We start from the raw sequence: 13,840 nt of genomic DNA, 5'->3' as shown, positions 1-13,840 counted from the left end.
GAGTATCAAGGAAATAACACTTGAGGGCTGGAGAGATGGCTCAGTGGTTAAGAGCACTGACTGCTCCTCCAGAGGTCCTGCGTTCAAATCCCAACAACCACATGATGGCTCACAACCATCTGTAATGAGATCTGATGCCCTCTTCTGGTGTACAGACAGGCCTGCAAATAGAGTACTCATACATAAATAATTTAGGAAGGGAGGGAGGGCATACTGTAGGTGGGATACAAGGATAAGAGTATATGAATGAGATGTGACAAATGCATAAGGGACAACCTGAAGCCCGCCATATCCAACATTGGGGTACATCGGAACCCCCTGAGTCCATTACCCAGACCCTCAAGACCAGTGTCCTGCAGCAAAGTTGGGGCAGCTGCCACATACCCAGAGTGGTGATGGGCTGTAGGCTGGCCCGTGGGAAGTGCATCTTATCACCGGTGCTGTGGCGCTTGTTGGTGGCTGTAGGGCCAGAGCCCAAGCTGGTCAACGCCACTTCTTCCTGAATCTCCGCCGATGGCTGTCCATTCTGCAAAGGGCCACCTGGGAACCAGGGATCAGGGGGTAACCTAAGACTGACACCCTGCATACCGCAAAGAGCCCATGTGTGTGCTGTGTTGCACTGTGTTCCCTCAGTCTGTCCCCACCCCCAGCACCACCACACTTTCTGACAACTTGAATCCAATTACACACAAGATAGGTATTCCCACAGATAACCTGATGGGGCCTGGGGGCTGGCTTCGGACCCTGGGTGTGACCATTTATTCATGCAGGTGATTAGGAGATAGGAAATGAGCATGCTTGGTGTGGGACTCTAATCTCAGTTACTGGACCTGAATATCATATCCGCATAAGCTGTTTGGTTTTCACTGGACCCCTTGTATGCAAACGGGAAATCACAGGGTAGAGCCACACTATTACCACTGCCTAAACTGAGTAGAGACCCAGCAATGCCCTCAGGGGGCATCTAGTAATGGGAGGGATTAAGAAAAAGGACAGACAGATGGCCCTGGAGGCTGGTGACTGTAAAGACGTGTAACAGACTCCAAATTTATCTGTGCTTTACTGGTGGGAGAGAAGGCTGGTCCAAGAGGCTCCAGTGAGGGAGGCCCGAGCCAAGCAGTTCAGAGGTCAAGCCCCTGAGAGTAGGCTTGCAGTCAAAGGAGAAGCAGCCCCACCCAGCTCCGACACTACTGGTTCTCTACCTCCACAGCTGCTGTGGGAGGGCTCTCTGCACCCATGCTGGCCCACCTCCTGCTACAGGGGGACCCACCATTGAGGCACTCCATCTCTGGCTCCTCCCCTTCAGGCTGCTTCTGCAGTCTCTTGGCTTTACATCGTTTCTTGCAGTAGAACATGAGTCCCAGAACAGCAATGATATAGGCTACAGCTGCGCCCACTGACAGCCCGATGGTCTGGATCATCTTGTATGGGGGAGGGCTGCCTGGGCCCTCTGAGTCCTCCATCACTGGCTTGTCTGAGAAACACATGGAGAGGTCAGGTCAGGGGCTACTCAAGCAAACCAGTGCTGAGTCTCTACCAAATTTCCCTGCCCCAGATACATGACAACTTCTAGACACTTGAAGGCCTCCACATGCCATGAAGACCCGAGGAGCATCCATTCCTTCTCTGGCTGACTCTGGCACTGTGAGCTAACCCCGGAGGACCCTGGGAAGCTTCCAGTTTAGCCTCCCAGGTATCACTCAGTTCAGAGTAGGCTCCTGCATTGCTAGTCTACTGGCTTTCAATGGCTCAGAAGACAGAGGTCTCATGAGGCGCTGGGTGAACAACGACTTCAAGAGATTCCACACGCCATTTTCTACAAGATTCATTACCTGGAAAACAATTCTGCTGAATGGAGACGTTTGTGGGAAAGTTTGTGAACTTTCTTCTCCTTTACCCCCACCCCCTTCTGAAACCACAGTGATATCTTCTTAAAGGGACAGAGATCACTGGGGCAGGTGTGGCCTGGGGCTGTTACCCTGTCATCATCTCTGGGGCCTACATCCAGACCTGGTCCCCTCTCCATTTGCAATAGCTTCAAGTTTTTGTTTCTTTTCTTTTGTTTGAGACAATGTCTCACTCTGTAGCCCAGGCTATCTTGGAATTCACTATCTAACCTCAACTAGCCTTGAAGTCATGACAATTCTATCTTCACCTCAAGGATTAAACTCATGATAATCCTCCTGTTTTAACATCTAAGATCCAGGATTATAAGAATGAACTGCCATGCCTGGCTTATAAATTTGAACCTTTTTTAAAAATTACTCTTACTTATGTGTGAGTATGTGCCTGTGTGTATTTGTGTGTCTATGTGTGGGTATGTGACTGTGTATGTTTGTGTCTGTGTATATTTGTGCCTGTGATGTTGTGTGTCTATGTGTAGGTTTGTGTCAGTATATGTCTGTATGTCTATTTGTGAGTGCATGCCTGTGTGTCTATGTGTTTCTATGTGTGAATATGTGACTGTATATGTATGTGTGTCTCTGTCTGGGTATGTGCCTGTATATGTTTGTGTGTCTATGTGTGGGTATGTGTCTGTGTATGTTTGTGTGTCTATGTGTCTGTGTATGTTGTGTGTCTATGTGTGGATTCATGCCTGTGAATGCAAGTGCTCTCAGAGGCTAGAGACCTTAGGTCACCTGGAGCTGGAGGCACAGACAGTTGTGAGTCACCTGATGTTAGATGCTACAAACAGAACTTAGGTCCTCTGAAAGAACAGGAAGTACTCTTAAAACTCTAAGCCATGCATCCCTAAGCTTGGATCTTTTGTGCTTCTCTCCATAGGTCCATGTGTGGAAGACTTAGTGCCCAGCCTATGGTGCTACTGGGAAATGCTGGGACCAAGTGGAAGAGAAAGCTAAGTCATGGGACGGGTGCTCTTCAAGGGGAAACTGAGACGTAGCCCACTCCTCTCTTTTGCTTCCCACTGAACACATGATGAACAGCTGTGGAATGTAAGGTGAATGGCAGTCCAGCTTAAATGTCTTCTCTTTTCAGGATGCCAGTACCTATAAGGTGAGAAAGGACTCCACCCCTTCCCCTGTAGGGCACCCTTTCCAGGCCCATACCCACGACTAAGAGCGGGGCCTCTGTGTGCCTGATGTTACAGCTGTTGCCAGCGATGCAGGTATAGGAGCCTGAGTCCTCAGGGGCCACATCGTGGATCACCAGGGAACCATTCTGGAAGATGTGCATCCTGTTGTGAGAGAAGCCACAGCAATGATCACCTGGCCAGCCCCCAAGGGAGCTACCACCCCCAGGAAAGGTAAAGCCAGTGTGAAAGGGAGGCGGCCCTACCTGGGTCCCAGCTTGGTGGGGTCCAGGATGCGGTCTTTGCCTTTCCACTGAATAAGAGGCTTGGGGTCCCCCTGTGCCTCACACCGCAGCAACGCTGTGTGTCCCTGGTACACAGTTGTACGCTCTGGTTCCACCTTGAAAGTGATGAAAACTGCATAGAAACAGACCAGGGAGGATTGGGAGGAAGTGAGCGATGGAGCTTTCGGAATGTAAGTTGTTACCCCCAGGCTCTGCCAACTCAGGCTCCTGGGCACTACCTGCCACCGTCAGCTGGACATGGGCACGGATCTGGCCCTGTGGCTCGTTGGATGCAATGCAAGTGTAGTTGCCAGCGTCGTCTCGGGTCACTCGCGCAAAGTGGAGGGTCCCAGCGTTGTCTGTCACCCACTCAGGGAGGCTGCTTCCATCTGCAGAGGTAATCAGGAGAAATCATGGCATGGGCTAGAATGGCACGAATGGCTGACCAGGCCCCCAGTCACTCATCTCTACTCTGATCAGGCCACTGTATGCCTCAGCCTCACCTCACCTGTTACTCCTCCCTCCTGAGGACCCACCCTCCATCCACCAGGACCCCACTGCTCCCAGAAAGCTCCCACACCTGAATAAGGAAGCCCCCTGCAGACGCCACAACCCCAATATCATTCTCATGGTTGGCACAAATGTGAAACCGGTCCAGCCTTGTAAGAACAATTTGGTGGCTCATATAGGTGGTTATAAAAATGTTCACACCGTTTTATACATATATTATATATTTATCTTCTATTGTTTATATATTTATATTATTTGTATTGTATAGTTACTTAAATGTAAATATACTACAGTTTATTATATACTATATAATTATATAGTATGTATTAATGTTGTGTATCATATGTAAATGTATATAATATAAATATATAATATAAAATAACGTATGTACACACACACACACACACACACACACACACACATACATATATCCACTTCTGGCATTATTTTCCAAAAAAATAAATAAATAAACCTACATCCAGAAAATAAAGCCCAGTAACATTGGGCTTAGAGATCTACTAGAGCAGTAGAGGAGAAATAACCCAAGCCTCTAACATTTAGAGAATATCCAAGCAAATGCCAATGAATCCAACTATAAGATTATTATTATTATAGTTGAGACTGATATTATGTATAATAAAGACAAAGGAGAAACACTTAACAATATAAAATTAAAAATCATATTGGGCTGGAGAGATGGCTCAGTGGTTAAGAGCACTGACTGCTCTTCCAGAGGTCCTGAGTTCAAATCCCAGCAACCACATGGTGGTTCACAACCATCTGTAATGGGATCTGGTGCCCTCTTCCGGTGTGCCTGAAGACAGCTACAGTGAACTTATATATTATTTATATTTATATATATATAATCATGTTAATAGGAACTGTGGGAGGGCAAACCTGGAGGGGATTAATGACTACACTGTAAAAAAGTAAAAGTAATTTTAAAAAATCACATTAAGTGCTGGGTGTGGTAGCACACTTTTAATCCCAGAACTCAGGAGGCAGAGGCAGCCATATCTGTGTTTGAGAACAGCCTGGTCTACAAGCTCCACATCTCAGCCAGGGCTAAACAGTGAGCTCTTGCTTCAAAAAGAAAAAAGGTGGGGGAGGGGAGCTGGAGAGATGGCAGAGAACTTAGGGCACAGGCTGTTCTTCAGGTCTCAGGTTTGCGCCTTCGCGTCCACAGCACCCAGTGGCTCACAAGTCACCATAGCTCTTGTACATCCAGTCCCAATGGATCTGATGCCCTCTACTGGCCTCTGCAGGCACCACACTCCCAGTGCACAGACAAACCCGCAAACACCCGTACACATAAGAAAAAGCCAAATCAACAAAACCTATATATACTCCGAGCTTGGTGAAACATGTCTTAAATCCCAGCACCCGGGAAGCAGAGGCAGGTAGATCCCTGAGAGTTTGAGGGCATCCTTCTCTGCATAACGAGACTGTCTCAAAAACAAAAGCCAAGCAGGTTAGGTGTATGGGTGTGGGTGCGCACTTGGAGGCTGAGGCAGAATGACCCCGAAGTTAAGGTCAGACTGGGCTGCACAGTGAGATCCAGGCCAGCCGAAACTATATATAGTAAAGCCTCATCTAGATAAAACAGTAAAACCTAGGACAATTAACAAACCAAACTAATTAATTAAATAATTAAAAGATAGACAACAAGTTTTTAAAAAATGACCAGGGATGTAGCTCAGTGGGGGAGGCAGCTTGCCCGGCACGCTGAAGGGCATAGGTTCCGCCCCGGCTCCTCTACTAATTCATAGAAACAAAACAAGTTTGTCTTTGCTCAGGAAGAATAATTAGTAAAAGTTGTATATATAATAAAATTATTAAGCAAGAGTAAAAGGTTCATAGAAGAAGGAGACAGACAGAATGTGTATATCCCCCCCCCCAAGTGTTTGTCAAAGACTCCATACTATTTTAATGCTGGTGAAGAGGAGGGTCTCAACACCACTGTCTGGACAACCCACCCACCATTGCTGCACTCTCAACCCCTCTGGGGTTGCCCCTCTCTACTGGATGACATCAACCATCATGTCTGGTTTCTTCCAACAATTCCGGGTGCAGGCTGGGCACTCCCCTGTCCCTCAGACATACACACACACACATGACAAGTTGACGCCCTAGCCGGCCCCAGCCTGTGTCACATTGTCACATGGTACTCACCTGCTCGTACCCACTTGACTGTGGGCTTCTCTCGGCCAGTGGCTGAGCAGGGCACCGTAGCCTCCTTATCAAACTCCATGCATTGCTGAGGCTGTGGCGGAGGCGTGAACTTGAGTTTTTCTGGTTCAGTGGGGAAGGAGACAAGGAGTAAATGAGACAGAGAGACAGGCCAGGGATATTCCCTGCCTACACAAGCTAGGTGTTCTTCCAACGTAACACATGTGCCAACTCACCCAGCACCTGGACACGGGCCTGGGCCTCGATGCTGCCGGCTGGGGTGCTGCTCACACAGCGATACAATGTCCCGTCGTATACCTCCACACTATTGATGCGCAAGGTCCCATTCCTTGACACTTCGAACCGTGAGTCCTGTGGGACACAGACTTGAGTGGTCGAAAGCTAGTTCCATCTCCCTGAGGGCAATCTCGGGAGTAAGAGAGGTCTGGGAGTATGCACTAGGAAAGGTTGTGGAGAAATCTCCTGTCCGCCAGCGAGCCATCCTCCCTCACCTCTGTGATAAGCATCTGGTTCCTGTACCAGATGACAGTGGGCTTGGGCGTGGCCTGCGTCAGACAGTGCAAGTAGCCAGGTTTGCCCTCTTCCAGCTGGCTGTCTTGGGGCTTCCTTAGCCATGTGGGTACAGCTAGAGGAACAATGAGAAACAGGTAAAACTGAGCAACAGGTTTCCAAAACCAAACGTGTCAATCACAGAGTGTTTTAAGTCACTGGTGCTCCTGAGTTCAGAACCCCCAGGCTGCTCGGGTAACAGGCAAAGGCCTGGGTGCCAGCACGTTGCAACACCTTTATCCCATCTATAATAAACACCCAAGGTGCATTCTTCTACCCGTGATCTGGCTAGGAAAACAAGTTCAAAGAAGTAATTGGTCACTACTACCACAAGAAAAGAGGATCCACAGCTGTGCGTTGTAACACTCCACCAGCAGGGGCTAGAGATGGCTATGACATTATGAGCAATGGCTGCTCGTCTAAAGAATTCAATTCCCAGGACACATGCGGTGGCTCATCTGTAATTCCGATTCTAGGGGATACAAGACCGTCTTCTGGCCTTCACAGATCCCAGGCATGCAAACAGGGCACAAATGTACACGCAGGAAAAACACTCTTACGAAAAGATTAAAGAAAAAAAAAGCCTGGTCTACAGAGTGAGTTCCGGGACAGCTTTGGGTTACACAAGGAAACTCAGAAGGGAGTGTCCCTCACAGGTCCCTGAGTTGCAAGCTTAGTCCCCAGATTGTGGCACTATTTGAGAAAATGGCAGAAACTTCATCTGAAGCTGGGGCCTAACTGGAGGAAGTGGTCACTAAGGGTCTTCAAAGTCACATATGTCTTTGAAGAATATGACTTGTTGCCGGACCCTTCCTCCTTGTACCCTTCTCTGCTTCCTGGCTACAATGAGATCAGTAACCTCTGTTTCAGACTCCAGCCACCCAAATACTCTGCCCCCCCCCTTAGACCCAGAGCAATGGATGCAACAGAATCCTTGAGCCAAATACAAATCCTTCCATTTTTACATCACTCAGACATTTATCACAGCAAGGCAGGTACATGGTCCTCCGAACTGTTTCATTTTTCCCTGCATTAGCTCCCTACCTAATCTCCTCTATTTTATGAACAGACAACCCCAACCATTTATCTCCTGACTTACAAGCACTGCCCCACAGCAAGCACTGCCTCCTAGCATTTCCAAATAGATAGCTAGAGGCAGCCAGCCTTCACATATAGTAAACTATACTCTTGTCCTTCCAAAACATGCTTCTTCTAGCTCATGCTATGCTACCTAGCCAGCTCTAGCCTATGCTCTCTATCTTTGGAGGGAACGTTGTTTTCCAGTCAACTGCAGAAGCCATTGACTTATTTGCTGCCGCACTCCCACCCCCTCCCAGGTAAGGCTGGAGGACAATTTTGTGCACTGTGTATTCAGATGCTGATGACTGTACCCAGAGCTCTGGTTGCAGACGGACTTGGCATTGTCAGGCATCTCCTGTCTCGGTGCTGTGTGAAAAATTGCTTTACATCACCTCTGATTGGTTAACACAAAGCTGATCAGCCAATAGCTGGCCAGGAGAGGAGAGGGCGGGACTTCTGATCTCATTGAGTGGGTCCCAGGTGGAAAGACAAAAGAAGGGTCGCCAGGACAGAGTTGGCATGTAGAGACGGGAAACAGAGCAGGAACAACCAGGGCAAGGCTAAGATGGCAGGTTAGCAGGCAGCATGGTCAGAACAGATGAGAGTCTGCCAAGCTATAATGCAAGAAGCTTTTAAATAAGTACATGGAGTTGGGGGCACTGCTGGAGAGATGGCTCAGCAGTTAAGAGCACTGACTGCTCTTTCAGAGGTCCTGAGTTCAATTCCCAGCAACCACATGGTGGCTCACAACCATCTGTAATGGGATCCGATGCCCTCTTCTGGTGTGTCTGAAGACAGTAACAGTGTACTCAAAATAAATCTTTTAAATAAATAAACATACATACATACATGCATGCATACCTACAGACATCAGGTCTCCATGTCATTATTTCGGAGCAGGGTAAGCACAGGAAAGCCCATACATTTAAAGGCCATCACTTTTATTCTACACAATCCTACTTATATAAGCTCTAAAACTAAACCCCGATCAGCCGTCACTCATGTCTACCGCTATGGCCCCTGTCCAGGCTCATTCACTATTCCCTGGGCATCTACGGACTGTTCTTTCTACTTAGACTTTTATTTGTTTGGAGATGGGGTCTCACCATGTATGTAGGCTGTCCTGGAACTCTCTGTGTAGACCAAGCTGGCTTTGAACTCAGAGATCCACCTGCTGCTTCTGCCGAGTGCAGATTTAAAGGCGTGCACCACTATGCCCAGCCCCTACTTATGCGCCTTATAAAAAACGATTTCTAATCCCAGCACTTGGGAAGCAGAAGCAGTTGGATCTCTGACCTACACAGCGAGTTCCAGGCTGGTCAGGGCCACACAGTGCACGTGTGCCGATCAAACACAACTTACTGGAGCCACTCTCCTCTCACCATGTGGATCCTGGGGACTGAACTCAGGTCGTCAGACTTTGCAAGTATCCACCCAACCATCTGACCAACCCTGTTTCAGCAGTGTGGCCTTCTCAGCACAGCTAGAATGATCTGAGCGGCCAGTCTTCCACGTACGCAGCCCTTCCGGCCTTATCATCTCTTTTTAATGTGACAGCCACACATTCTCCATCAAAAGGCAGTCTATTTCCTGGATGCTGGGTGGCCTGAGGCTGGCTTGCCTTCTGCAGTATGCTTTGGCTCTCTTGGAATCCAGTTCCTACGTGAGCAAACCAGGCACGTGAAGAGGACTATCAGAGAGCAGCTGCCCACTAGACATGAGCAGACTGACTGGCCCTGTGGAGTTTGGTAGTTTCTGAGTTCTTGAAGGGGAATCCCACCAACAAAGCCCAAAGCACATCACGGCCGTTCCAAGCCACAGGGCTAAGACCCACTTGCTATGAGGCGCTGGGTAAATGACACACTTCAATGTGAGCTGAAGTTTTGCTGTATTCTTCCAGGTCTCCACCTCACAGACAACCTAACCCACCCACTCTTGCCAACATGTAGCTTGCTGAAGCCAGGTGACCTCCTGCTATCTCCCAATTCACACACCTACTTCCGGCCAGGATTCACCCTTAGTTTAAGTACTAGCCCCAGTGCCACCTTCTACAAAGGTTTTCCCGAACCTCCTCCCACCTTTTTTTCCCCCTGTAATTTTAGCTGTAGTTGGACTACAACCTAAATGATATATTTAGGGGGCTAGAGAGGGTGGCTCAGTGACTAAGAGCCCTTGTTGCTCTTGCTGGGATTTCAGCTCCTAGAACGCACAAGGCAATTCACAACCAGCAGTAACTCCCGGGGAGGGGACCCAATGGTCTCCTCTGGCCTGTATGGACACCAGGCAGCATGTGTCAGACACAACACTCATGTACACAGGAAACTGACTGACATTCTGAAATGGCTCATTAAGCTGTTTTTCACCCTTGTTGGGTCTCTCCTGTAAGAATATAAGCTACCGGGGTATCCGAAGGTGTGTCCCCTTATTACCACATCCCAGTACTGAGAACTGTGCTCTAGCATAACAGGTCCACTCAACAAGTCTCTGCTGAACAAGGCACTAGAGCCAGCTTCCTCTGACTCTCCCCTCTACAGCTCCATGCTTGACCCAGCGCTGCTTGCCCCGTACACTACTCTGGACTTCCACAGTCTCCTCAGAGAGCATCCAGCACAGCTCTGCCTTTCTGCCAAGGGACAGACCGAGGCTGGCAGGTCCCAAACTTCAATATGCATAAGCAGGAGGTTCTGAGTTCTAAGTGTCCCCAAGTACCCACAGCTGCTGAGCCCCACAAAGGAGGGACAGCAAATGGCTTTAGAACTCACAGCATGCAGCCCACAGGTTACCACAGCTACATGGATGAGCACGGCCCTGAGGACCACATGTCCTGAGTGAGGAGTTCATGCTGCTATGGAGTTCTGCTCTGCTTGCTGCCCTCACATCCCTCCTCATCTAAGAACTGTATGAAAACTCTAAGGGCTTCTGGTCCCTCCCTGGGCAGCATCTCTGGCACTCACAACAATGGTGCTTGATCATTAGGCATTGCTGCTGGAGCAGATTAATCATTGAGTCACCACCTCAGGAAAGAACTCAGAGATGGAGATTGTCCACCAAGGACCACCAGCCTTAGAAGGCATGTGGACGAATAAAACTGTTTATGAAGTTAGGTTGAGGTGTCTTTACTACTGGCTCTGATGTAGAGAATCTTAGGGAACTTTTGAAGTTCAGACAGGCACACTTATGAGTTAAGCCAGGGACCTTTCATGGTCAGGGGACAAGAACAATGGCAGCGCTGGCTGACGGGACTCTGAGGCTGGACTGGTGATGGCTGATTCTGTACACCCATTCTTGCCCTCAGCCTCCGATAGGATTTAGTAAGATCAATAGATATGCATTATGAGGATTTAAGGTAGATAATGAACTTTTATATAAGTTTAAATTCGTGATTCTCTTAAGATTCTTACAAAATTATTTTTAAAGATAATAATAAAATAATTACCCTTCGTAACTACAAATTGTCTCCTGCCAGTAAGAGAAACTGGCTGAGAAAACTGCCTTGCTTCCTTACGCTTTGTTAATCTATAGCAAGTTGCTTAGTTACGAATGTATGTGGATTTGGGGAATAATTTGTTTTCTTTACCTGTACGATGTAATGTTATTTATTGCAAAGGTGTTGCAGAACAAATTGTTTTTTCATAATCATTCACTAGAAGGAAACTAAAACATAATCACATTGTAATTTTATACTGCTTGGCAGATTTTGCTGGGATATATAAGCTATGGAAAATAAAAGTGTGGAGCTGGGACATGGCTCTTCTATCCATTAACTCTGTGTGTGTGTGTGTGTGTGTGTGTGTGTGTGTGTGTGTGTGTATGCATGTATGTGTGTACTATGTGTGTATTATGTGTGTATGTATGTATATGTGTGTGTGTATGTATGTATGTGTAAAATGCCTGGAGCCTGCTTGCTGGAGCTTTGCTATAACCATTCCATGGGTGAGTGTGTATGTCTGTCTGTGGTTCTCTATATACGTAGGTATATATGTATATATGTATGTGTGTATGTTTGTATGAAGTTATTGGACTCTGCCTTTTGTTTCATCCACTGTGTGTGTGTGTGTGTGTGTGTGTGTGTGAGAGAGAGAGAGAGAGAGAGAGAGAGAGAGAGAGAGAGAGAGAGAGAGAGAATTTTCTCTTTCTTTCTCTTTCTTCCTGACCCCAAGGACTTAAGAGTTCATAGTTTTTCTACTGACCACAGGGAGTACCAGCCCCAGTAAACTAAGCTTTGTTCCCTCAAAGGAAAGTCTCCTCAGTAGCTTCCCTAATCTCTGGCTGCCACTGGCAGCAGCCCCTGTAGGTATCTGGATCCATATCAGTCAGTGGCTTTAAGCTCTGACCCCCAATTTGTCCATCACATGAATGGCGAAGCTGGTCACTGGCACCCAACAAAGCAGATGACCCGCAGGTCCCGATCAGGGCTACAGCTCGACTGTTTATGTGTTGCTATGGAAATATGCTCCACATCTTACCTGAGGCTTCTCACCTGAACCAGGTGTCCAAGGGCATAACACTATGTCCCTCTGAGATGTAAGTATTCTTTATTCTGAAACACTTTCCTATACTGAGTCTGTCCTAGAACGTCTGGTCCTCCCGATTCTGCCACCTGAGCACTCAGGTACTGTCATCCTCAGCGGCTATGGCACTGGTGAATACACCGGTGCTTAGTGCATGGCAGACAAGTCCTGAGTCTACCAGCTGTGAGCAACATCCCTGGCTCAGTCTCATCACCCTCATGGGAAGAATGCCACCAAAATGTCTCATTCCAAAAAAGCTTTAAGATGTGTTTTTATTTTACATATAAGAGTGTTTTGTCTTCAAGTATGTACGTGGACCACATTCGTGGCACCTGTGGAAGTCAAAGGAAGGTGTCAGATCCCCTGGAAATAGGAGTTATAGATAGTTGTGAGCCACCACATGAGTACTGGGAACTCAAGCTAGGTCCTCTGGCAGAGCAAGAATGTTCCATTCCACCCTCCAGCCAGTGCTCCTAACCACCCTCCAGCCAGTGCTCCTAACCACCCTCCAGCCAGTGCTCCTAACCACCCTCCAGCCAGTGCTCCTAACCACCCTCCAGTCAGAGTGCTCCTAACCACCCTCCAGCCAGTGCTCCTAACTACCCTCCAGCCAGTGCTCCTAACCACCCTCCAGCCAGTGCTCCTAACCACCCTCCAGCCAGAGAGTGCTCCTAACCACCCTCCAGCCAGTGCTCCTAACCACCCTCCAGCCAGTGCTCCTAACCACCCTCCAGCCAGTGTTCCTAACCACCCTCCAGCCAGAGTTATGATTCTTTTAAAAGCCTACAAAGTACAAGGAACTAGAACTAAACTATCGTTTGGCCACTTACTTCTCAAGGAGAGAAAGGAAGAGGCTAGGGAGAGATGGCTCGGCGGGTGCTGTACATGCTACAGAAGCATTTGAACCTAGCTTGGAGTTCCAGGATCCACGTGAGATCCAGATCCAGCGTCAACATTGTGACCCAGCACCGAGCAGCAGAGAACCCAGAAGCTGATGGCCAACCAGTTTGGTGGAAACAGCAAGTGCTGGTCTTAGGGAAACCGTGTCTAAAGTGGACAGGTAGAGGGAGCACCCAACACTGATCTCTGGTTTCACATGCACAAGTGAATACATCTTTTACACACGTTGCACCATGTCCTGAAACCCAGGCTCACCCTTCAGGGAAAAAGTACTCACTGGCCACCGTGATATTAACATCCTGTCGCCGCTGACCAGCTAGGTTGGCTGCATGGCAGGTGTAGACGCCAGCGTCACTCTCAGCAATCGTGGCAAACACGAGCTCAAGGCCCTTCTGGTGGACCCTGCCATGAGCAGGAAGCCGGACTCCAGCATGTTCCCACCAAACACTGGGTGTAGGTAGGCCCTGGGGGGCTGGGCAGGCAACACGCTCCTCACCACCAGCTATGAACACCCGTGGTTCGAATGGCAGCATGTCTTCAATCTCTGCAGAGACATAAGAAGGGAAACTGCTTGACTGCCTTCAACACCAGAGTATGTGATATTTTACAAGAAGCCTAGGCTCCCTCCAGCCACAATACCTCCTCTCTGTGTCTCCTCTTCTAGCCCAGCATGCTCCTCATCCTCTCTTAACTCTCCAAGCTAGTAGCTAATTCAAACAAGAGTCCTAAATTCCCAGAAGCAACTAACATTGGATACAGTGCCTACCTCAGCATTAGAGACCCAC

General features: G+C 48.2%; 1 protein-coding gene across 1 annotated transcript in view; it reads right to left on the bottom strand.

Moving 5' to 3' along the window:
- Window positions 1-13,840, bottom strand: part of PTK7 (protein tyrosine kinase 7 (inactive)) — a gene marked incomplete at both ends in the record, with an annotated part of 64,993 nt that overhangs the window by 8,031 nt on the left and 43,122 nt on the right. Inside the window, 9 exons of the mRNA XM_080916615.1 lie at window positions 385-540; window positions 1,271-1,474; window positions 3,069-3,196; window positions 3,298-3,448; window positions 3,555-3,704; window positions 5,998-6,117; window positions 6,231-6,366; window positions 6,507-6,640; window positions 13,333-13,599. Of these exons, the coding sequence (XP_080772741.1) occupies window positions 385-540; window positions 1,271-1,474; window positions 3,069-3,196; window positions 3,298-3,448; window positions 3,555-3,704; window positions 5,998-6,117; window positions 6,231-6,366; window positions 6,507-6,640; window positions 13,333-13,599 (1,446 nt within the window). The remainder of the gene's footprint in view (window positions 1-384; window positions 541-1,270; window positions 1,475-3,068; window positions 3,197-3,297; window positions 3,449-3,554; window positions 3,705-5,997; window positions 6,118-6,230; window positions 6,367-6,506; window positions 6,641-13,332; window positions 13,600-13,840) is intronic.

The sequence above is a fragment of the Micromys minutus genome (assembly GCF_963924665.1).
Source record: "Micromys minutus genome assembly, chromosome: 5".
NCBI lineage: Eukaryota > Metazoa > Chordata > Mammalia > Rodentia > Muridae > Micromys > Micromys minutus.
This window is presented reverse-complemented; position numbering and strand designations above follow the sequence as displayed.